The 27,082-nt window shown below is 36.7% G+C and overlaps 1 protein-coding gene across 1 annotated transcript in view; it reads right to left on the minus strand.

Moving 5' to 3' along the window:
• The window catches only part of DCDC1 (doublecortin domain containing 1), a 453,979-nt gene that overhangs the window by 15,704 nt on the left and 411,193 nt on the right, over positions 1–27,082 (minus strand). Inside the window, exons 28-33 of the mRNA XM_029208753.1 lie at positions 20,431–20,601; positions 15,986–16,200; positions 14,409–14,589; positions 13,035–13,227; positions 9,804–9,956; positions 8,984–9,085 (exon numbers count right to left, since the gene is read on the minus strand). Of these exons, the coding sequence (XP_029064586.1) occupies positions 8,984–9,085; positions 9,804–9,956; positions 13,035–13,227; positions 14,409–14,589; positions 15,986–16,200; positions 20,431–20,601 (1,015 nt within the window). The remainder of the gene's footprint in view (positions 1–8,983; positions 9,086–9,803; positions 9,957–13,034; positions 13,228–14,408; positions 14,590–15,985; positions 16,201–20,430; positions 20,602–27,082) is intronic.

Here is a 27,082-nt window from a genome sequence, read left to right on the forward strand (position 1 = left end):
TTGTGTAAATAGATCCAGCAATAAAAATAGGTGGCAGAAATGACTTTTCAGGGAAATCAGAACTCTATCTAATAAGCATTCATATGCAATTTATGGTTATGGAGAAAACATAATTGAATTAACAGCCAATGAGTTACAGTGACAATGCCATTAGGCAACATGTTTTGGAGAAGAGCACAGTGGCACCAGAAAAATACATAACACAAATTTATGCCAAATATAGTTTTCAGCTGACTCTATTCATAATGTACAGACAACATTAATTTATCTGCATAAATTCTTATGGATAACATTTCAATAAATATTTTATTTATAATGCATTTTGAACACTAAAATTTTGCTCAACTAAAGACAGTTCTCCAATAGTTTACCATTTACACTGTTAAGAGCCAGGATTTGAATATAAGAAAGAGTAAAAAATACATGCATTATTGTTTTTTGTCAACTTGTTTCTAATAGTCTTAAGAAAATGAAAGCATTTGCACTCTAACTTTTATAAAGGGACATAATATCATCACAAAAGATTTTCATAATAAACTATCCTTTATGTAGGTAAGAATAACAAATAGAAACAAAACAAAAATGTATTGAATAAATTACTTTTTATTTTCTTATCACATTTTCCATATATTCTGTTTTATTTCACATGTGATTGGTGGGGGAGGGGGGAAGATAATATCTAACTGTTAATGGGGAAAGCTAGAGAACGTGGGTACTTTGCTGTTCTTTCAGACTATAAATCTCACCTGGACAGCTCTCCTCATACCTCTCCTTTATTGGGAGGGCCCATCCTGGTTCAGCACCATATGTGCCTGAAAGGATTAGTCCACCTCATTTGGGGTTTCAGTTAGCAGATCCATTTAGCTCTCACACTAAATAAAATGTTCCAGCATTGCCTTTATATGTAACAAAGGTGATACTTTGGCCTGATCTGCCATCCTTCAGTTTTGTTTATCTGTTTTTAAGATCCCAACTGGGAAAATGGACTGCCTTCTCAGGAATTCCTGTTCTAATGTTCAGTGAATATTCATTCTGTACTAAGCATGTAGTAAATATTTGGCATTTGTAACTTAATCATAACAACCCCACAAAGTTATTACTACAATTTCATTAATATTAGCAATGATCATGCTTACAAATGAAATGTAAAATCAGCTTACCATAGTACTCTGTACACAGTATATGCTCAATAAAAATTTGCTGTATTTACCAATCCTTATAATAATACGATATAATTCATTTGGTCACTGTTCATACCTCCCAAACCTCCTCTTTCATCCAATGCTCAAGAAGCTCACAATCCAGAGGCAGACCTGTGGAGCCCCAATCCTGAGTCGGCCACAATCCAAGGGCCGGAAACCTGATTCCTTTCTGACTTGCCCATCATCCAGCCATGTGGATGACAGGGTCTTGGTGCACTGGCTGGGTGTCAGGACCGAGCCTCTGAGGTGGGAGAGCCGAGTTCAGGACATTAGACCACCAGAGACCTCCTGGCCCCACGTAATATCAGTCGCCGAGAGCTCTCCCAGAGAGCTCCGTCTCAACGCTAAGACCCAGCTCCACTCAGTGACCAGCAAGCTACAGTGCTGGACACCCCATGGCAAACAACTAGCAAGACAGGAACACAACCCCACCCACTGGCAGAGAGGTTACCTAAAATTATAGTAAGTTCACAGACACCCCAAAACACACTGCCGGACGTGGTCCTGCCCACCAGAAAGACAAGATCCATCCTCATCCACTAGAACACAGGCAACAGTCCCCTCTACCAGGAAGCCTACACACCCACTGAACCAACCTTAGCCATGGGGGCAGACACCAAAAGCAATGGGAACTATGAACCTGCAGCTTGCAAAAAGGAGATCCCAAACACCGTAAGTTAAGCAAAATGAGAAGACAGAGAAATATGCAGCAGATGAAGAAGCAAAGTAAAAATGCATAAGACCAAAAAAATGAAGAAGAAATAGGCAGTCTACCTGAAAAAGAATTCAGAGTAATGATAGAAAAGATGATCCCAAATCTTAGAAATAGAATGGAGAAGATATAAGAAATGTTTAACAAGGACCTAGAAGAACTAAAGAGCAAACAAACAATGATGAACAACACAATAAATGAAATTAAAAATTCTCTAGAAGGAATCAATAGCAGAATAACTGAGGCAGAAGAATGGATAAGTGGTCTGGAAGATTAAATAGTGGAAATAACTACCATTGAGCAGAATAAAGAAAAAAGAGTGAAAAGAAAGGACAGTCTCAGAGACTTCTGGGACAACATTAAATGCACCAACATTTGAATTGTAGTGGTCCCAGAAGAAGAAGAGAAAAGGAAAGGGATTGAGAAAATACTTGAAGAGATTATAGTTGAAAACTTCCCTACTATGGGAAAGGAAAGTGTCAGGTCCAGGAAGTGCAGAGAGTCCCATACAGGATAAAGCCAAGGAGAAACACCCAAGACACATATTAATCAAACTATCAAAAATTAAATACAAAGAAAAAATATTAACAACAGCAAGGGAAAAGCAACAAATAACACACAAGGGAATCCCCATAAAGTTAACAGCCGATCTTTTAGCAGAAACTCTGCAAGCCGGAAGGGACTGGCAGGACATATTTAAAGTGATGAAGTAGAAAAACCTGCAACCAAGATTACTCTACCCAGCAAGGATCTCATTCAGATTCAATGGAGAAATTAAAACCTTTACAGACAAGCAAAAGCTAAGAGAGCTCAGCACCACCAAACCAGCTTTACAACAAATGCTAAAGGAACTTCTCTAGGCAGGAAACACAAGAGAAGGAAAAGACCTACAATAACAAACCCAAAACAATTAAGGAAATGGTAATAGGAACATACATATGGATAATTACCTTAAATATAAATGGATTAAATGTTCCAACCAAAAGACATAGATTGGCTGAATGGATACAAAAACAAGACCTATATATATGCTGTCTATAAGAGACCCATTTCAGACCTAGGGACACATACAGACTGAAAGTGGGGATGAAAAAAGGTATTCCATGCAAATGGAAATCAGAAGAAAGCTGGAGCAGCAATTCTCATATCAGACAAAACAGACTTTAAAATAAAGACTATTACAAGAGACAAAGAAGGACACTACATGATGATCAAAGGATCAATACAAGAAGAAGATATAACAATTGTAAATATTTATGCACCCAACATAGGAGCACCTCAATACATAAAGCAAATGCTAACAGCCATAAAAGGGGAAATTGACAGTAACACAATAATAATAGGGGACTTTAACACCCCACTTTCACCAACGGACAGATCATCCAAAATGAAAATGAATAAGGAAACACAGGCTTTAAATGACACATTAAACAAGATGGACTTAATTGATATTTATAGGACATTCCATCAAAAACAACAGAATACACTTTCTTCTCAACTGCTCATGGAACATTCTCCAGGATAGATCATATCTTGGTTAACAAATCAAGCCTTGGTAAAGTTAAGAAAATTGAAATCGTATCAAGTATCCTTTCACAACACATTATGAGACTAGATATCAATTACAGGAAAAAAAAACTGTAAAAATTACAAACACATGGAGGCCAAACAATACACTACTAAATAACCATGAAATCGCTGATGATATCAAAGAGGAAGTCAAAAAATATTTAGAAACAAATGACAGTGAAACCACAATGACCCAAAACCATGAGATGCAGCAAAAGCAGTTTTAAGAGGGAAGTTTATAGCAATACAATCCTACCTCAAGAAACAAGAAAAACTCAAATAAACAACTTAACTTTACACCTAAAGCAGTCAGAGAAGAAGAACAAAAAAACCCAAAAGTTAGCAGAAGGAAAAATCATAAATATCAGATCAGAAATAAATGAAAAAGAAATGAAGGAAACAATAGCAAAGATCAATAAAACTAAAAGCTGGCTCTTTGAGAAGATAAACAAAATTGATAAACCATTAGCCAGACTCACCAAGAAAAAAAGGAAAAAGACTCAAATCAACAGAATTAGGAATGAAAAAGGAGAAGTAACAACTGACACTGCAGAAATACAAAGGATCATGAGAGATTACTACAAGCAACTATATGCCAATAAAATGGACAAGCTAGAAGAAATGGAAAAATTCTTAGAAGAGCACAACCTTCCGAGCCTGAACCAGGAGGAAATAGAAAATATAAACAGACCAATCACAAGCACTGAAATTGAAAGTGTGAATAAAAGTCTTCCAACAAACAAAAGCCCAGGACCAGATGGATTCACAGGCAAATTCTATAAACCATTTAGAAAAGAACTAACACCTATCCTTCTCAAACTCTTCCAAAATATAGCAGAGGGAGGAACACTCCCAAACTCATTCGACGAGGCCGCCATCACCCTGATACCAAAACCAGACAAAGATGTCACAAAAAAAGAAAACTACAGGCCAATATCACTGATGAACATAGATGCAAAAATCCTCAACAAAACACTAGCAAACAGAATCCAACAGCACATGAAAAGGATCATACACCATGATCAAGTGGAGTTTACCCCAGGAATGCAAGGCTTCTTCAGTATATTCAAATCAATCAATGTGATACAGCATATTAACAAATTGAATGATAAAAACCATATGATAATGTCAATAGATGCAGAAAAAGCTTTTGACAAAATTCAACACCCATTTATGATAAAAAACCCCCAGAAAGCAGACATAGAGGGAACTTAACCTCAACATAATAAAGGCTATATATGACAAACCCACAGCAAACATCCTTCTCAATGGTGAAACACTGAAACCATTTCCACTGGAACAAGATCAGGAACAAGACAAGGTTGCCCACTCTTACCACTATTATTTAACATAGTTTTGTATGTTTTAACGATACCAATCAGAGAAGAAAAAGAAATAAAAGGAATCCAAATTGGAAAAGAAGAAGTAAAAGTGTCAGTGTTTGCAGATGACATGACTATACATAGAGAATCCTAAAGATGCTACCAGAAAACTACTAGAGCTAATCAATGAATTTGATAAAGTAGCAGGTTACAAAATTAATGCACAGAAATCTCTTGCATTCCTATACACTAATGATGAAAACTCTGAAAGAGAAATTAAGGAAACACTCCCATTTAGCATTGCAACAAAAAGAATAGAATACCTAGGAATAAACCTACCTAAGGAGACAAAAGGCCTGTATGCAGAAAACTATAAGTCACTGATGAAAGAAATTAAAGATGATACCAACAGATGGAGAGATATACCATGTTCTTGGATTGGAAGAATCAACATTGTGAAAATGACTATACTATTCAAAGTAGTCTACAGATTCAATACAATCCTTATCAAACTACCAATGGCATTTTTCACAAACTAGAACAAAAAATCTTAATATTTGTTGGGAGACACAAAAGACACCGAATAGCCAAAGCAATCTTGAGGAAGAAAAATGGAGCTGGAGGAATCAGGCTCCCTGAGTTCAGACTATACTACAAAGCTACAGTAATCAAGACAGTATGGTACTGGCACAAAACCAGAAATATATATATCAATGGAACAGTATAGAAAGCCCAGAGATAAACCCACACACATATGATCACCTTATCTTTGATAAAGGAGGCAAGAATATACAATGGAGAAAAGACAGCCTCTTCAATAAGTGGTGCTGGGAAAACTGGACAGCTAAATGTAAAAGAATGAAATTAGAACACTCCCTAACACCAAACACAAAAATAAACTCAAAATGGATTAAATACCTAAATGTAAGACCAGACACTATACGTCTCTTAGAGGAAAACATAGGAAGATCACTCTATGACATAAATCACAGCAAGATCCTTTTTGACCCACGTCCTAAAGAAATGGAAATAAAAACAAAAATAAACAAATGGGACCTAATGAAACTTAAAAGCTTTTGCACAGCAAAGGAAACCATAAACAAGACCAGAAGACAAGCCTCAGAATGGGAGAAAATATTTGCAAACGAAGCAACTGACAAAGGATTAATCTCCAAAATATACAAGCAACTCATGCAGCTCAATATCAAAAAACCAAACAACCCAATCCAAACATGGGCAGAAGACCTAAATAGACATTTCTCCAAAGAAGATATACAGATTGCCAACAAACATATGAAATGATGCTCAACATCACCAATCGTTAGAAAAATCCAAATCAAATCTACAATGAGGTGTCACCTCACACTGGTCAGAATGGCCATCATCAAAAAATCTACAAACAATAAATGCTGGAGAGGATGTGGAGGAAAGTGCTCTTGCACTGTTGGTGGGAATGTAAATTGATACAGCCACTATGGAGAACAGGATGGAGATTCCTTAAAAAACTAAAAATAGAATTACCATATGATCCAGCAATCCCACTACTGGGCATATACCCTGAGAAAACCATAATTCAAAAAGAGTCATGTACTACAATGTTCATTGCAGCACTATTTACAATAGCCAGGACGTGGAAGCAACCTAGGTGTCCATGGACAGATGAATGGATAAAGAAGATGTGGCACTTATATACAATGGAATATTACACAGCCATAAAAAGAAACGAAAATGAGTTATTTGTAGTGAGGTGGATAGACCTAGAGTCTGTCATACAGAGTGAAGTAAGTCAGAAAGAGAAAAACAAATACCGTATGCTAACACGTATATATGGAATCTAAAAAAAAAAGGTTCTGAAGAACTTAGGGGCAGGACAGGAATAAAGACACAGACGTAGAGAATGGACTTGAGGACACGGGGAGGGGGAAGGGTAAGCTGGGACGAAGTGAGAGAGTGGCATGGACATATACACATTACCAAACGTAAAATAGATAGCTAGTGGGAAGCAGCTGCATAGCACAGGGAGATCAGCTCGGTGCTTTGTGACCACCTAGAGGGGTGGGATAGGGAGGGTGGGAGGGAGACACAAGAGGGAGGGGATATGGGGATACATATATACGTGTAGCTGATTCACTTTGTTATAAAGCAGAAACTAACACACCATTGTAAAGCAATTATACTCCAATAAAGATGTTAAAAAAATGATAAAATGATTGAATTTTAAGAAAAGGAAAAAAAACAGAAGCTCACAATCCAACAGGGATTGCAGTTTACTGAATTTAAACTTGCTATTATTTCTCCTCCTAATCCCAGCAACTAGAAAAGACCATTCTCACAGTAGGTATTTTATAAGTTAGCAATGAATGTACATTTAATAGCAGAAAACATAACAGTTTAGCAGTAGAGACAAGATTTATCTTAGTACTAAATTTTAAGAGAAACTACATTAATGGATTTCCCCATAATGGACACCATCTGACTAAAAAGACTGTTTTCTACAGTGATATTGTGGATGATGCCAACTGAACTTTAAATACCTTTTTAATACTTAATTATAATAAAAGCTAAAGACATGATATAAAATCAGAATTCAGTAAAAGCAGCTCTGCTGGGTGCTATTTTTAATATGTTACTTTCTATTGATTTAATTTGATAAAGAAATAGAGCTTAGAAAGCTCATTGGAGTGGATGGTTGAAATTCCATTTATTCTTATTTAAATAATTCTACAACTATTCAGAGAACAAATTAGAAGGGTATAGAATTTATAATGTAGCATAGGAGAGACAGTCATATGATCAGGTATGTATAATAAAGTGATAAGGGCTATCGGGGGAAGTTAAGGGTATGACAAACCACACTATTCCTGACTTAGAATGTTAGGGAAGACTTTTAGGAGAAATAATGAGTAAGCTGAAAAGTAAATAATGAGAAGCAATCCAAGAGAACAGGAGAGAGAAAAGTTTGAGGCAGAGAGAACTGAACAGAAAGCTGACCCAGTAACCCAAAGAATAGATGACGATAGCTTGAACTTGGATAATGACAGTACGAATCAAGATCCTTAGAATTAATTTGAAAAAACAGATTCAAAGCAACAAGACTTACTGATATTTGCTTAGAGATAGTGAAAGTGGGAGATGCCAAGGATGACTCCCAGCTCCTTGAGATGGAACACCTGGTTGTGGTAATGCCCACAGAAGAAATGAAGGAGGCATTGGTGTGGTAAGATATGAAATGAAATGGTCGTATGGTCACTATATGGTGACGTGTTAACTTCAGTTTTGGACATGCCTATGGGACATTCAAGTGCAAGTGTCAAGTAGTTGGAGTAGTAGAGGTTAGCAATAGTAATAGATGCTTTTCAGTTAGACCCAATAATTCTTTTGGTAAAAACTGAAAAATAGCCATTTCAACCCAGAGTGCTGTCTAGTGCACTTAGGACTAATTGTCTTATTTATTGAAGTAAGATTCACATGTTTCTGACACCAGACGGTACAGATACTCAGGAGCTGAAATCCTGCTATGGCAGTTACAGAGCCTGAAATGTATTCCTTCCCAGACTAAAGTCCATAACATATTTATTCCCCAAAGAATCATTTGGTGTCTGAAGTGCTGGGAATAATACAAGATCAGGAACTTAAGATTCTGTGACAAAGAGAATGGAAGAAGAGGACAAATATTGTCAATCAATCACTTTGTCTATGAATAACATATCTTATGCCGCATAACAAGATAACCTCCCTTCTGTGATAAAGACACTAATCTTTGAAGAATTTAGTACTTCCTCACTCAGATTATTTAACAAAACTTCTTCCCAAGCAATACCTAAGAAATAACAGAAAGTTTTGTTTAATGACTAATTCCAAAGTCCATAAAATGTCAGTTCAGGAATTGTTTCAAAACCAATAGGGTGGTTATATGATCCACACATCCTCCAAATTTTAAAAATGTATATATAAATCACGTGATATTCATTTTAATATAAAATTTACAAATACAAAATCAGTACTGAAAAGATATATTAATAGGTTTTAGACTTGCTCAAGTGACTTTTGTAACACAATATATAATATTCAGTTAAACATCTGGTATCTAAAGGTCAAAAAAAACTACCAGCAAATTAAGGTTAAGAATTAAAGGTTTAGAATTAAACATGGGGATACTTGATTTAATTCATACTGACCTTTTAACTGTCTCAGTTTGTGTTTCATAGTGTCTAGATCAGCCAAAATTTTGTCCTTTTTTAGCCAGTTCTGTTTTTTTATTTTTTCTGCTTTCTTCAAAGCTAGAATTAAAAAACTACATGATATTTTATCTTGCATTCTTCTTATCAACAGTAATTTATCATGCAAGCCAATAATTTATAAAGAACTTTCTGCTCCAAGAAACAAATTCAATTAGAAACAAGTAATTAAAAGGTAAGGGTCATTAAAAGAAACTTCATTTGAAAGATGACAGGGCTTAAGGCATTTCTTTATGGAATGGAGGGGGAAAAAAGAAGAACAGTGCTGTTTTATTATATAGATTTACCATATGTAATAGCCATATTTCATTTTCTATTTCCACAAACTACTTGGAGGTGATGAAAGTCTTCCTTGGAACCATTCATTTTTTTAAACATCCACCTACTGCCTAAAGGGTGCAATTCTTAAAAATGAAAATGTGCAGACAGGTCGTCTTCAGTGTGAATTAAACTCATTTGTTATTTTCTAGTGTATATCATTATTCTCAGTCTTATAGACCAAGGATCTCTTTATCAATGAAATTAGACACTTTCCATGCAGAATACTCCATTCCAGTAAGAAAAAAACAGGCAATTGTGCAAATATAGTATAGCTATCCTTGTGCACATGTTAATTGATGAACCTCCCGTTCTTTGCATAAATGTGATGTTATTATGTTGACATTATACACATTTAACTGATTTTCTTATGGTGACAAAAAATTTATTTCTCTTTCTCTTTATGCACTTGCTTGAAAGAAAGCAAAAACAAAACACTTACCATTCGGACTTAGAAATGGTTCACTGCAAGATACCCAGATGGCAATAGGATTTCTGAGGATGAGGGTGAGCAAAGACTTATCTATATCATCCAAACTATCAGATGTCACAGACTTTGGAAATAATTTGGTTTTCACTTTCATTCTTGTTGTTCCTGGGAAACAAATGACACATATACTATTGTTCAATGAATAATGAATAAATTTGCTTGCTGAATTCACTTGTTTATTCAAAATATTTTATTCTTCATTAATGACTTGATTTAAACAGGTTAATGCCCAAACCAGATGCAAATACATAAATTTGATCAGAAACTTCATATGCAACTAAATAATTTAAACAAATCTTATCGTAAATACATATTTTAATTCCTTTCTTACACTTTATCTAGTTATGAAAAAAATATGAGGTAGCTTACCAAAATATCTACTCTGAAAAGGGATAAAATAAAGAGAAAAAAAAGCAAGGAAGGGGAGAAAGGAGTATAGGAATAGACCAAAGCCAGAGATAAGGTGCTTCAGAGAACTCATCAATTAAATGATTAATAGTATCTATCTCATTCTGCTGTTGGGATGATTATAAAAAGGAAAGTGTTTAGAATAATATTTGGTCTAGTTAATTGTGCAAGCATCCAAAAAATGTTAGATAATATATTTATCATCATTATGATACTAGACATGAATACCACACTGTTTTTATTTGCTGGAGATAAAGCACTATTTGGGCGCTGAGAATCCTTGTGGCTAAAGCAAAGAGGAAAACACCATTTCAAGATACACATGGCTGACAGAGAGAGATAAATTCCTCAAGATACAACTTTCCTGGTCCTGAGATCTTAGAGAAGTTTATTTCAGGGTCTTCATAAAGGGGTTATTTGTGATACAGCAAACAGTATCCTAATATATAATTAATACATATTGAGAACTTACTATGTGCTGGGCATTTTACTAAGAGCTCTATATACATTACCGCATATAATTCTCAAAATGATACTCTGAGGTAGGTCCACTCCTCTTTTGTACAGTAACTGAGATTTAGTCACACAGCCAGGCGGGGGCAGAGCCAGAATTAGAATCAAGGCCATCTGCTTCCAGAGCCAGTGCCTTTAACCACCGCCTTTATAGTAAGCGTGACACTGAGTTTTAGATTGATGCCTGTTTCTTTTAATTTCCTCAATGCAAACCGATGTCATAACTCCAAGTCATGATTCAGTAAAGGGGACAGCCAGCTAATGCCCCTGCCTAATTCAAGGATAACCTTTAGAATATGAGGGGAAGGGATGGCCATACCCTCTTGGTAGACCTGCATGAATAACATTACCTCCAAGCAGGTTTTAAATAAGAATTTGAAAGAAGAATGTTTGAAATTTTAAATCTTCCAGAACCTGGAGATCAGATATTCCACATGCCAAATAAAGGCAGAGCTATATGCTTTAGTGATCAGCTAGGCATTAAATATTCACATAATTATTTTTTAAAACTCATTAGAAAACCAAAAAATAATATCATTATAAAATAATAGAAAAATATATTGGTCTCTGCCCCCAGTTCCTGACACAGAGCTCCTAAATTCTTTGGAATTTCCTGGGTGCTAGCAGTGCCTTTTGTTCTAATGAGATGAATCTTGGTGGGCTCCTGGATGGGGGCTGGTCACCAGAAAGTCCAAGCCATGATTAGAAACTTGGAATTTTCAACCCTACTCCCCATTCTCCAGAGAGGGACTAGAAATGGAGTTGATGATCAATCATGCCTACATGATGAAGTCTCCATAAAAATCCCAAAAGTACACGGTTCAGAAAGCTGGTTTGGTGAACACATGGAGATGCTGGGAGAGTGGAGTGTCAGAGAAAACATGGAATCTTCATGCCCTTTCCCACGTATCTTACCCTATGCTTCTCTTTCATCTGGATTTTCATCTGTATCCTTTACCATATCCTTTTATAATAAATGGGTAAACAGTAAGTAAACAGTTTTCTTGAGTTCTGTGAGCTGCTCTAGCAAATTAATTGAACCTGAGGAGGGAGCCAATTTATAGCCACTCAGTCAGAAGCACAGGTCTGAACCTCTGAAATGGGGTGAGTGGGAAGCAGTGTTGTGAGACTGGGCCCTTAACCTGTAGGATCTGACCTTATCTCCAGGTAGGTAGTGTCAGAATTGAGTTAAATTGTAGGACATCCAGCTAGATGGTGTGGGAGTTGGTGTGGGAAAAAACCCCACAGGTCTGGTGTCAGAAGCATTGTGAATGGGATACTAGTATGAGAATGAAGGAGAGACACACAGGAAGGAGTGGGTTTTTCCTCCTTAATCCTACACACAATAATGATAACTAATATTATTAAATTGCTAAGTATCAACCAGGCATTAATCTAAGTGATATATATTCATATGCATATATATTCTTATGAATACACATTCATATTTATGAAGACTGAACTAGTATATATTCATGTGGCTGTTAGTGTCCTCATTTTACAAATGAGGGAACTGAGGTACAGAGAGTACCCACGATCATTCATCTAACAAGTGACAGGTAGGAGCTGAACCCTGGTATTTTCAGCTCCAAAATCCACATTCTTAACCTCTAAACCATGCCTCTCAACACAACAATGGAAACCTGAGACAACCGCCGAATCACTACTAGCAAGACTCTTTTTCATTTACTAAATTGTTGTTGGGGGCACAGGCCCTGCCCTCAAGTTGTACCTAGTCTAATGAAACGTACAAAGATGTAGACAGGTAATTATAACACAATGTGCTAGGAGCTGTGATAGGGGTGCATTTGCTGTAGCTTCTGGGAGTTCATAGGAGCAGTGGAGATGGGGGAGGGGAGTTGGAGGACAGGAGGTGTAGAGAGGACAACTTCTCTTCTAATAGTAGGAAGAGATTTGCATTGATCTAGTCCCACTTTCTTAAGCGGTCTCCAGTTGGTTTTGGTTCTGATTTTAAGAACAGAACCTGCTCATGTTGCATAAAGTAGCTAAACTGTCAAACATGTTTTATAAATTCTAGGCAATTTATTTATTGTTTTGGGGCTGAAATCAAATTTACATTAAAAATTTTTTTCTTATTATTCTGCAAGGTAAAAACATTATGAGAATTTCATATGAGTAGCTTCCTGTGATTTTTTTAACTCTCGAAGGGGTGACTGAATGAAAGAATTACATTTAACTTTCATATGATCAAACATAAGTAGAATCAGCTAAATCCTGTAGAATGTAACCAACCTTCCATACTTTTAACAGGTGTCTCTTTTGTTCCAACAGGGGCTGCCTCTTCCTTTTGTCCCTCAGAGTCTCTCTGGATAAAAGATTTATCAAGAGCCCATAAAACCAAATCCCACAAGGAAAGGATTGTGGTTCCATCTTTGGTATATACTTTGGAGGCTGCTCTGGCAAGACCAAGTTGTTCCGTGCATTCTGCAAGCAGCTAAAAAACACAGACTATAAGGAACTGAGAAGAAATAGTGGTAGAACTGAGAATAACCATGATGAGCGTGTTAATTTAGAACTCTGAGAAAATCCTTTAATTTGAGAAAATAGAAAGCAATAGCTACCAACTCGATCTTTGATTAGAGATGATTTTTGATATTGGATTGTCCTACATAATCTCACAAATTAGTCCAATCCACCTGTGAAAATTCTTAGCTCCAAAAATTTAACACAGCAGCTGTTGTATGTTAATACATTTTATCATCAGAGTATTTATTTCCTAAGAAGTGTAAACCTAGAAATCCACTTTCAGTTGTGTGCTTAAGAATGAATAAAATTATTCTAACACTTCAGATGAACTGCTTTAAAATAAATGAGTACTTGACTTTCAAACCAAGAACTGACACATTATTACTTCCATTTGGCAGATGGGAAATCAGGCTGAAAGGTTAATATTTTTGCCCAAGACCACAAAAGCCAGGGTCCCAGGGTGAATTCTGGAGTTGCTACTTTTGTCCTTTGCTTAGTCCATTGAACAACAATATCTTCATAAAAAATCTGTTCGTACTCAGAGGGGTGAGTGAATGATTATGTGTGTGTGTATTTGCAAGGAAGTCTCCAGGGTAACTCCATATCATATTTAACATTGCTTGTAAAATACGTTGTTAAAGGTATGGGCCAGAATGTACAGACACAAGACAACCATCATGCAATGGAAGGACAAGGCTGGGTTTGGGTCCTGGGGACTCTCCTCCCTTCCCATGGCTGTGGGGAGCAGCCTCTAAGACAGAAATCCCATGTTCCCTCCTAGCACAACTCCTGCCTCTCCAATTTGAAAATGAAATGAAATCCCCTATCAACAAATTAGTGCTCCGATTCTCCAGATGATAAAGGAGGTGGCATCTCTTAGGATACTGAGCTGACATACAACTTGAAGCTGGAAGGGGAAGGAAGGCAAAAAAGGCTTTCTGTTTCTCATTTTTCTAAGTCTATATCCGAAGAAATACCATCAAAAATAACATCTTTAAGAAAACAGAGATCTTGATCTCAGCAGCTTAAATTGGTAAAACTGGCCAGGGATATTTGTCACTCAATCTCACTGCTTTTTTTCTTGTCAGAGAAATCACCATTATCATTACCTCTGATGATTCGAGAAGCATTTAAGTGATAGCCACTCACCATGGGGAATGTTCCAGCCACAATTAACTTCCCATTTCGATATCCATCTCCATTTTTGTATGCAATTATTTTCACTGCCTTCTGGTGAGTAACTGCCATGCCACTATGAGATACAACTTGCGTGCAGGTCTTCATCCGTAAAGATAACAGACGTTCTTCATAATAACTTAGTGTTTTCAGCCTCATAAGAAGATAAATCAGCCTGATTTTTTTTTAAAAGAACAACAACATAGATCAACTCAAACTTTTTTTCTTTTAGTTTTATTATTTTGTTATACTTCAGCCTCTGGATTTGTGCGTGTGCATGGGTGTGGTATCTAAATTTTGAAATGTTCACTTCATATGCTAAAAGTATTAGGTGCTGTAGTGGGAAGGACATTGGGTCCGAACTCCTCAGTTCTCTTCCCAGCCCCGTCACTGAGTCTCTAGGTGACTTTGGGCCTCTGGCTTGTGTTTCTGGCCTCCTCCTGCTTTCTACTTTGCCTTGCCGTGGACAGGAGATGGGGAAGAAGGATGCCAGGGCCAGAGAGAGCCTGGGGTTGAAGTAACGGACGCTAGTAGTAAAGGTATTCTCTTATTCTTTAACTTTAGGATGATGCCATCCTATGGTGGTGGATACTGATGAATGAGGAGGGGAATGAGTGAAGCCTTAACCACATGATAATGAGGGTGGTGAACGGCACACTTCACCTTTTCCTTTTCATGGCTACTCAGGAAGCTGCCCTGAGGGAGAAGTTGTGTCCAAGATGCTGTAACACTGGGGATGCTTTCCGATCAGCTCACCCCCACCTCCTTAACACAACCCTACTGTCACCAAAGCAAAGCCAAATGCCTGCAGGCTTTCCCAGAGGACTGACTCCCCTTTTCCTTCAGTGATTGTTTCAGTTGATGTTTATTGCAACTGTTACGACCCTGCTCTTCTGCAATGTGTATCAGGTTTAGGGGAGAGAGGACAGTGACCTGGGAATAAGACCGGCAAGCCCTGAAGAGCACACCAGGTGGAAGGTTCCCACCCCTAAGGAATTGCTCCTTTTTATACAGTTGTGTAAGTTCCTCTTAGCTCTTCTCACTTCTAAACTTGAAGGAAATGATTTTTTAAATGGTGCCATTTTAAATTAAGATCACAGGAAAGCAGCAGAGATTATTTTCTCCATGAGCTATTAAAAAAAAATAGTATTAGACATGAATGCATGAATTCAGGCACCCAACATGAAGAGTCATTAACAACAACAGATCAAATTAGCCCTGAAAATACTAGGAAAAAAGGAGTTTACCCTGTGGATATAGGCAAAAAGCTACTCCACTAAGTAAAGATTTGCAGTTACTTCCTCATCTAAAAGCAACACAGGGAGTAGTGCAAGGTGTCAGGAGATGATTAAAGAAGAGCCCAATTAACTTCAAAGAGTATATCGAACTATTAACAGATAATGTATTTTAAGTTACAGTGGGGAAAAGGAAATCAATGCAGGTGGAATGGTAAAAGTGCCTCAATGAAAGATGAATTGGATGAGTGGAGATGAACTTGAGTGCAAGGCAAGTAATGAATGTATCAAAGTTTCCAAACTGATGCCACACACGTGTTAGCAGAGCTCAGATCATTACATACTCTGGCCACATCAATGACCTTGAAAGGTCCTTGTGAGAAGGGCTTCTGGGTCTCGGAGCCTGAGGCACAGAGGAATGGCAGCCCTGGAAGCAACTGTTTCAGTCTCTTCTCTGCTCTCGTGGATCGCCCACATGCCAAACAGAGCATTGTTTTTTTCTTTCCACTGGGTGAGAGATAATAGTATCCCTGAAAATGGAGGTAAAGATGCTTTTATTTGGTTGCATCTAAATTATGATAGCACTTTTGTAGAATATTTTGCCATACAAATAAAGCACTTTTATGATCCCCAAATGCTAAATTTGAAATCTCAACATGAATGCATTATTTTGCTCTCTAATTATTATTATATAATATAATATAATTATATTATATTATAATTATATTATAACTATTATAGAGCAAAATATTTCCAAACGTCGTTGACTGAAAAAGCCTAGAGGCAATGACAACTCAACATCAATGAGTATAACTTGTATCGAGAACCAGAGTTTCTTGGAGGAATGGCCAATTCCAGATTTGGGGCAAGAAATATACAAGAGAAGCAAGGATCTCTTGCGTGCCCAGAAAAAAAGAAGCCATCCAAAAGTAAAGGCATTATGTCAAAAAAGACACAGGCGCCAACACGAAGGACATTCCACTGGCCCAAAGTGGGACAATTTGGGAGTAAAATAAAATTATAACCAAAACACTTCAAATATGTTTGAATAGGTAAAGTCCCGTGAGTTCATAATCATGTTAAAAATATAAGTAAAAAAAAAAAAAGCAACAAAAAAGCCAACAAACAAATAAAAACAAAACCACTACTTACTGGAGTCCATTAGAAGTAAACTGGCGCCAATTTACAACTCTGAAATTGGCCATTAGAAATTGTGGCAGATTATTTGCAAAGATGGCCGTAGTAAAACTATCCCATTCTTATTTGCATGCCCTTTTGAAATGTCATTTTGCTGCTCCTCCAATCAAGAAATAAGAGTTTCTTGCTCCTTTCCTCCTTTCCTTGAACCTGGGCAAGGCCATGTGACTTGCTGTGGCCAATGTAGCATTAGCAAATGTGATGCAAGCAGATGCATAAGAAGTGCTTGCACATTTCAGCTTGTTCTTTTTTGGCTGCATTTGGAAGCCAGAGACCATAATGTGAGCTCACTTGAGCTAGCCTACTTAAGAAGCCTTGAGGAGAACTAAGGCCCCCACCAGACATGTGATTTGACCATTCAGACACCATAGCACGACCAAACTACTGGTGTGCCACCAGATAACAACAGCTACATTAGTGACCCTGGGCAAGACCAGCAGAACTGCCCAGTTCAGCCTAGCCCAAATTGTTGACTCAGAGCATAAAAATGGTTGTTGGCTTAAGCCACTAAATTTTCAGGTGATTTGCTATACTACAATAGATAATTTAGATAGAACAATTTAAGCATTTATCCTACCATCCTTTACAAATCATATTTCTGGGCAGTCAAATACCTAGTTGAAGAGGTAAAGTTCTTCCTTACACTAAAAGTTCAGCTAATATATGTCAGGGAATGTAATAGAACTTTTAAAAATTGACCCTTTTGAAACTTCTAATGAAATTATTGATTTAGGCAAAGATCACAAAAAAGGCAACACTAAATGAAAGGTCATTGGGAATTGTTTTTTGATGTGAGATTAGGTTGTAGTCACCTGAGCCCATGGAAAATCCACACTGTATCCCTGCATAAGTGATAAATATGAAATACACAGTAAAACCTATGAAGATTCTTGCCCAAAAAATGCTGAACATAAATATAATTAAACTCCAGTGCTAAATTTCTTTTATAGGCATTATGGGAGCCAGAGAAACAGGTTAAAGGATGCCATAGGAAGCAAACAGAAAAATCCAAACAAGAGGCATTCTATAGGATGGATTCTGCGACCAGTGTCACATAGGGACCTTGTTTGAATCCTGACTCAAACCAACCAACCATAAGAATTTTTTAGGAAACCTGGGAAATTTTATTATGAACAGGGTAGTAGATGGCCAAAAATTACTGTTAATTTTATTAGGTGATAATGGCATAATGGTAATGTAAGAAAATGGTCAAATTTTTACAGGTGCATGCTTAAATTTGAGGTGAAATGGTATCATGTCTAGGATTTGTAAATATTGCAAAACCTTGATAATAGTTGAATTTGGATGATAGGTATATGAGAATTCACTGAACTAGTCTCTCTACTCTTGAATATGCATGAACATTTTAAAGCACTTTTATATAGACTCTCTGATTTGCTTTGTTCCTCACAAGGCTAAAAGTTAAGTACAGCCAGAGTTAATGTCATCATTCTCAATTTACAGATGAGAAAACAAAAGCTAAGAGAGGGAAGTTTTTAATCCAAGGATATCCAAGTAGTATGTGGCAGAGCTGAAATACAAAGCTGTGACTCCTGATTCCAAGTTTTTGTTTTTTTTGCCTTTGTCATATTTCTTCAACTATTCCATTTAAATACTTAAAGCTACCTCAATTCAAAGCCAACATTTAGATGATACTTTTGAAGATGTAATTCTTAAGTTCCACTATGGATTTCTCTATATGCATATCTGATTTCCATTTTCCTAAAAATTACTGGGAGACAGAAAATTAAAACATCTCCTCTCAGATGGAATTGAATGAATACTACATACAGAATAATTTGTACAGAAAAACACGGACTTCATGATGAATCGTGTGCCAATGGTATTTCTTATTATACACCAAAGAACCCTATTGAGGGCTTCCCTGGTGGCGCAGTGGTTGAGAGTCCGCCTGCCAATGCAGGGGACACGGGTTCGTGTCCCGGTCTGGGAAGATCCCACATGCCGCGGAGCGGCTAGGCCTGTGCGCCATGGCCACTGAGCCTGCGCGTCTGGAGCCTGTGCTCCGCAATGCGAGAGGCCACAGCAGTGAGAGGCCTGCGTACCACCAAAAAAAAAAAAAAAAGAAGCCCATGAAAGTATCTAGAAAATGTATTTTCATTCATTAAGACATCAATCCCTATGACTGTGGTGCTACTATTTTGATGGTTCCCAAATTGTTTTATTTTGGCAATGGTACACGTATACAATGCAAACGGAATTTTTGGTTAATTCATTCACCCTTAACACAGCATTTAAACTGCTGCTGGTAAGGAAAATGCAATACACTGGGGTAGCTCCCTAGGTTAGGCTATGTCTACAGAATGCAAACAGAGTTTAAAAGTTCAGCAAGTCAGCTGCTGGCTCTATACACAGAATACCAAGCAATTGGTTTGACTGATTATTTTCCTCTATAAAATTTCCTTGATTTATTGAAATGACTAACTTGCTCTGTTCATTTGACCTTATAGAAATATGGTCTATAACATGGAGTTTGTTTGATCAACAATGACACTTACTGTATATATAATAGCTTGTGTGACTGTGAATAAATTATTCAGTTTCTTCATCAATCTTAATTTAATGAATTATTGATATTGTTTATATTTATTATTTATGTTATATTATTTATTATAAGATAATCTATGTAAAAATAATTAATACTGCATCAGTATCTAACATACAGTAGCTTTCTAGCATATAATGGTTACTTCGTATTAGTCTTCTTTTCTAAGCTTGCCAAGCAAATGTGGCCTAGAGAAGAAGTTCTTACCCTATGTCCAAATTGGATTTCAAGGGGAGTCTACAAACTCCCTAAAATTTTATACAAAAAGTGCTGTGTACACATGTGCATTTTGGGGGGAAAGAATATCCATAATTTTCACGAGACTCTCAACGAGGTCTGCATCTCTGAAAAGGTTAAGAATTAATTACTGATTTAGAGCCTTTGTGTAGAGAGTTGGTTTTCCCAGGTCCAAGAGAGATAAGCATTTTTTTAAATTTGTGAATCCTAGAATTGATATATTATTGTACTCTTCAGACCCATGATCCACTGACCCACAAATATCTCGGGTATCTGTAAAGTATGGTGCAAATAATTCCTTACTAATAAAAATTAAAGGACCAAACTTGAGAAAGTATTTCTTTTAAAACTAGAGTATATCATACTTAGCCCTATGCTTGGTATAATGTAATATAAAGCAACTTACAATCATTGGCATTTTAATATGCTTTCTGGAGTGGAGTGACATCGAGTGTGGCCAGCACACCTGTGGGAGTGAAGTATGTGCGATTATCCTGCTTCATGCCTGTTCTGGTGAGCTGATGATGAACCAGAGATGGTGATGGTGATAGGGAGCCATCAAAACAATGTAAGAAGAGGGTAATATCAATATTCCTTCATTCTTTCCTAACCAGAATCACAGAGTCTAAATGATTTCACTCACAAGTCAGTGTTTAATTTGTGTGAACTTAAGGTTTTCTGGAAAAAAGTTTCTTGCTTTATTAGACTTATCCATTCCCCCACCCCTCTTTTTTGTCCTCAGAAGGAAGGAACCACTTACTGGTTGATCAATGTGTCTTTCTTTAATCACAGAGGATGTACAAATACCAGCATAATTTGCTGCTGTGACTTCCTTATCCAGTGTAGTGCTATGAAAGGCCATAAAAGCTTTCATATTTGTCATGTAATTCCACTTTTGATTAGAAGTTCCATTGTTATGTGGTTTGTATTTCTGAAAAAAATGAGACAAAATATGGAGTCAAATAGGAGAGGTTATGATTTGTTTATAGCAGTCCTAGTTCTCATTGCATACAGTCAGAAAGTACAGATAATTACTCAAAACTCTATTATGTAGTGATAACTATTATTGATATTTGATGATTATACATATATATATGAATTCTTGGACTTACAAAAATGTAAACACAAAATGCACACAATTTGGTAATGGCATTAGTTTTGCTTTTTTTTTTTTTTTTTAAGGATATATACTATTTGATCTTAGGGTATTTTATTTTACCAATATCCAATAGTTAAACATGTAGATTGTTTCTCAGATTTTCCTTAGTATAAGCAAAAGAGCAATCAACAATCATAAAATAAATGTTTGTGTAAATCCATAACTTCTTGAGAACAAACTCAAGTAGAATTGCTAATAAAGGAACAGGATCGCCCTCCCATCAGGAAACTTGCACAAGCCTCTTAGATAGCCTCATCCACCAGAGGGCAGACAGCAGGAGCAAGAAGAACTACAATCCTGCAGCCTGTGGAATGAAAACCACATTCACAGAAAGATAGATAAGATGAAAAGGCAGAGGGCTATGTACCAGATGAAGGAACAAGATAAAACCCCAGAAAAACAACTAAATGAAGTGGAGATAGGCAACCTTCCAAAGAAAGAACTCAGAATAATGATAGTGAAGATGATTCAGGACCTCAGAAAAACAATGGAGCAAAGATCAAGAAAATGCAAGAAATGTTTAACAAAGACCTAGAAGAATTAAAGAACAAACAAACAGAGATGAACAATACAATAACTGAAATGAAAACTATACTAGAAGGGATCAAAAGCAGAATAACTGAGGCAGAAGAACGGATAAGTGATCTGGAAGACAGAATGGTGGAATTCACTGCTGCAGAACAGGATAAAGAAAAAAGAATGAAAAGAAATGAAGACAGCCTAAGGGACCTCTGGGACAACATTAAGCACAACAACATTCGCATTATAGGGTCCCAGAAGGAGAAGAGAGAGAGAAAGGACCAGAGAAAATATTTGAAGAGATTATAGTTGAAAACTTCCCTAACATGGGAAAGGAAATAGCCACCCAAGTCCAGAAAGCACAGAGAGCCCCATACAGGATAAACCCAAAGAGAAACACACCGAGACACATAGTAATCAAACTGGCAAAAATTAAAGACAAAGAAAAATTATTGAAAGCAGCAAGGGAAAAATGACAAATAACATACAAGGGAACTCCCATAAGGTTAACAGCTGATTTCTCAGCAGAAACTTTACAAGCCAGTAGGGAGTGGCATGATATACTTAAAATGATGAAAGGGAAGAACCTACAACCAAGATTACTCTACCTGGCAATTATCTCATTCAGATTCGATGGAGAAATCAAAAGCTTTACAGACAAGCAAAAGCCAAGAGAATTCAGCACCACCAAACCAGCCCTACAACAAATGCTAAAGGAACTTCTCTAAGTGGGAAACACAAGAGAAGAAAAAGACCCACAAAAACAAACCCAAAACAATTAAGAAAATGGTATAGGAACATACATATCAATAGTTACCTTAAATGTGAATGTATTAAATGCTCCAACCAAAAGACACAGGCTTGCTGTATGGATACAAAAACAAGACCCATCTATATGCTGTCTACAAGAGACCCACTTCAGACCTAGGGACACATACAGACTGAAAGTGAGGGGATGGAAAAAGATATTCCATGCAAGTGGAAATCAAAAGAAAGCTGGAGTAGCAATACTCAAATCAGATAAAATAGATTTTAAAATAAAGAATGTTACAAGAGACAAGGAAGGACACTACATAATGATCAAGGGATCAATCCAAGAAGATATAACAATTATAAATACATATGCACCCAACATAGGAGCACCTCAATACATAAGGCAACTGCTAACAGCTATAAAAGAGGAAATAGACAGTAACACAATAATAGTGGGGGACTTTAACACCTCACTTACACCACTGGACAGATCATCCAAAATGAAAATACATAAGGAAACAGAAGCTTTAAATGACACAATAGACCAGATAGATTTAATTGATATTTATAGAACATTCCATCCAAAAACAGCAGATTACACTTTCTTCTCAAGTGCGCACGGAACATTCTCCAGAAAGATCACATCTTGGGCCACAAATCAAGCCTCAGTAGATTTAAGAAAATTGAAATCATATCAAGCATCTTTTCTGACCACAACGCTATAAGATTAGAAATGAATTAGAAGGAAAAAACGTAAAAAACACAAACACATGGAGGCTAAACAATACGTTACTAAATAACCAAGAGATCACTGAAGAAATCAAAGAGGAAATCAAAAACTACCTAGAGAAAAATGACAATGAAAACATGATCCAAAACCTATGGGATGCAGCAAAAGCAGTTCTAAGAGGGAAGTTTATAGCTATACAGGCCTACCTCAAAAAACAAGAAAAATCTCAAATAAACAATCTAACCTTACACCTAAAGGAACTAGAGAAAGAAGAAAAAACAAAACCCAAAGTTAGCACAAGGAAAGAAATCATAAAGATCAGAGCAGAAATAAATGAAATAGAAACAAAGAAAACAATAGCAATGATCAATAACACTAAAAGCCGGTTCTTTGAGAAGATAAACAAAATTGAGGAACCATTAGCCAGACTCATCAAGAAAAAGAGGGAGAGGACTCAAATCAATAAAATTAGAAGTGAAAAAGAAGTTACAACAGACACCGCAGAAATACAAAGCATCCTAAGAGACTACTACAAGCAACTCTTTGCCAATAAATGGACAACCTGGAAGAAATGGACAAATTCTTAGAAAGATATAAGCTTCCAAGACTGAATCAGGAAGAAATAGAAAATATGAACAGACCAACCACAAGTTATGAAATTGAAACTGTGATTAAAAATCTTCCAACAAACAAAAGCCTAGGACCAGATGGCTTCACAGATGAATTCTATCAAACATTTAGAGAAGAGATAACACCCATCCTTCTCAAACGCTTCCAAAAAATTGTGGATGAAGGAACACTCCCAAACTCACTCTATTAGGCCAAAACCAGACAAAGATGTCACAAAAAAAGAAAATTACAGACCAATATCACTGATGAATATAGATGCAAAAACCTCAACAAAATACTAGCAAACAGAATCCAGCAACACATTAAAAGGATCATATACCATGATCAAGTGGGATTTACCCCAGGGATGCAAGTATTCTTCAATATATGCAAATCAATCAATGTGATAAACCATATTAACGAATTGAAGAATAAAAACCATATGATCATCTCAATGCAGAAAAAGCTTTTGACAAAATTCAACACCCATTTATGAAAAAAACTCTCCAGAAAGTGGGCATAGAGGGAACCTACCTCAACATAATAAAGGCCATATATGACAAACCCACAGCAAACATCATTCTCAATGGTGAAAAACTGAAAGCATTTCCTCTAAGATCAGGAACAAGACAAGGATGTCCACTCATACCACTATTATTCAACACAATTTTGGAAGTCCTAGCCACGGCAATCAGATAAAAAAAAAGAAATAAAAGGAATACAGGACTTCCCTAGTGGCGCAGTGATTAAGAACCTGCCTGCCAATGCAGGGGACCCGGGTTCGAGCCCTGGTCCGGGAAGATCCTACATGCCACAGAGCAACTAAGTCTGTGTGCCACAACTACTGAAGCCTGTGCACCATAACTACTGAAGCCCGCACGCCTAGAGCCCGTGCTCCGCAACAAGAGAATGAGCATGCCCGCACACTGCAATGAAGGGTACCCCCCGCTTGCCGCAACTAGAGAAAACCCGCGTGCAGCAACCAAGACCCAACACAGCCAAAACTAACTAACTAAATAAATTTATAAAAGGAATATAAATTGGAAAAGAAGAAGTAAAACTGTCACTCTTTGCAGATGACATGATACTATACATAGAGAATCCTAAAGATGCCACCAGAAAACTACTAGAGCTAATCAATGATCTTGGTAAAGTTGCAGGATACAAAATTAATGCACAGGAATCTCTTGCATTCCTATACACTAATGATGAAAAATCTGAAAGAGAGATTAAGCAAACACTCCCATTTACCACTGCAACAAAAAGAATAAAATACCTAGGAATAAACCTACCTAGGGAGACAAAAGGCCTGTATGCAGAAAACTATAAGACACTGATGAAAGAAATTAAAGATGATACCAACAGATGGAGAAATATACCATGCTCTTGGATTGGAAGAATCAATATTGTGAAAATGACTATACTACCCAAAGCAATCTACAGATTCAATGCAATCCCTATCAAATTACCAATGGCATTTTGTACAGAACTAGAACAAAAATCTTAAAATTTGTATGGAGACACAAAAGACACCGAATAGCCAAAGCAGTTTTGAGGGAAAAAAACGGAGCTGAAGGAATCAGACTCCCTGACTTCAGACTATACTACAAAGCTACAGTAATCAAGACAATATGGTACTGGCACAAAAACAGAAATATAGATCAATGGAACAAGACGGAAAGCACAGAGATAAACCCACACACCTATGGTCAACTAATCTATGACAAAGGAGGCAAGGATATACAATATACAATGAAGAGACAGTCTCTTCAATAAGTGTTGCTGGGAAAACTGGACAGCTACATGTAAAAGAATGAAATTAGAACAGTCCTTAACACCAAACACAAAAATAAACTCAAAATGGATTAAAGACCTAAATGTAAGACCGGACACTATAAAACTCTTAGAGGAAAACCTAGGAAGAACACTCTTTGAGACAAATCACAGCAAGCTCTTTTTTGATCCACCTCCTAGAGTAATGGAAATAGAAACAAAAATAAACAAATGGGACCTAATGAAACTTAAAAGCTTTTGCACAGCAAACGAAACCAAAAACAAGATGAAAAGACAACCCTCAGATTGGGAGAAAAAAACAACCCAGTCCAAAAATGGGCAGAAGACCTAAATAGACATTTCTCCAAAGAAGACACACAGGTGGCCAAGAAGCACATGAAAAGCTGCTCAACATCCCTAATTATTAGAGAAATGCAAATCAAAACTACAATGAGGCATCACCTCACACCAGTTAGAATGGGCATCATGAGAAAATCTACAAACAACAAATGCTGGAGAGGGTGTGGAGAAAAGGGAACCCTCTTGCACTGTTGGTGGGAATGTAAGTTGATACAGCCACTATGGAGAAGAGTATGGAGGTTCCTTAAAAGACTAAAAATAGAATTACCGTATGATCCAGCAATCCCACTACTGGGCATATACCCAGAGAAAACCATAATTCAAAAAGACACATGCACCCCAATGTTCATTGCAGCACTATTTACAATAGCCAGGTCATGGAAGCAACCTAAATGCCCATCGACAGACGAATGGATAAAGCTGATGTGGTACATATATACAATGGAATATTACTCAGCCATAAAAAGGAACAAAATTTGGTCATTTGTTGAGACATGGATGGATCTAGCGACTGTCATACAGAGTGAAGTAAGTCAGAAAGAGAAAAACAAATATTGTATATTAATGCATATATGTGGAACCTAGAAAAATGGTACAGATGAACCGGTTTGCAGGGCAGAAATTGAGACACAGATGTAGAGAACAAATGTATGGACACCAAGGGGGGAAAGCTGTGGGGTGGTGGTGGTGGTGGTGTGATGAATTGGGCAATTGGGGTTGACATGTATACACTGATGTGGATAAAATTGATGACTAATAAGGACCTGCTGTATAAAAAAATAAAGTAAAATAAAAAAAAACGGAACAGGATCATTAAAAAAATTATGATGTATAATATAAAGCTTTATCATATCAAATGCTTTCTAGAAAGGTTATTCTAGTTTACCCTTCCACCAATATTATACGAAATTGCCTCTTTTCCTCACATTCTTGCCAAAGCATCATCAATTTAATGAATGAAAAATAGTACCTTGTTGATATTTTAATTTACATTTCACTGGTTATCAAGGTTTTTTTCAAAAATGTGAGTACACTCCATTTTATGTATTAGAAACAGCATCTTTATTGTAATTATAAAACTTGGTTTGAGCATAAGTTAAAAAAATGAGTAGTTTCAATTTCAAGGAATTTAAACCACTAGATTAGTTCCAACTAAACACATCATGACACCTCAAGGAACTTTATAATGAATAACACCTACTTTACCAGGGAGAGATTGATAGTGAAGAGGAAAATAAATGATCTCAGGAATTGATTTAATAAGTCAAACCACAGAGCATCCCTCAGAGGTATGGAAAACAAAGATTATATTTCAAGGAACAGGGAGGGGGTTTAGTAACATTAACTTAACATGTCTCATTTTTATTATTTTACATGAACTTTAATATATTCTCACAAACTGATTGCTTCAAGAAATAAAAACGAAACACCAAGCAAAGAAAAAACTCTTGAAAGGTAATACAAATAACTTTGGGATCAAACTCATTTCTTATAAAATGGGAACCTTAG

This window comes from Monodon monoceros, unplaced genomic scaffold (genome assembly GCF_005190385.1).
Source record: "Monodon monoceros isolate NGI ecotype Baffin Bay Population unplaced genomic scaffold, NGI_Narwhal_1 Super_Scaffold_7, whole genome shotgun sequence".
NCBI classification, from domain to species: Eukaryota; Metazoa; Chordata; class Mammalia; order Artiodactyla; family Monodontidae; genus Monodon; species Monodon monoceros.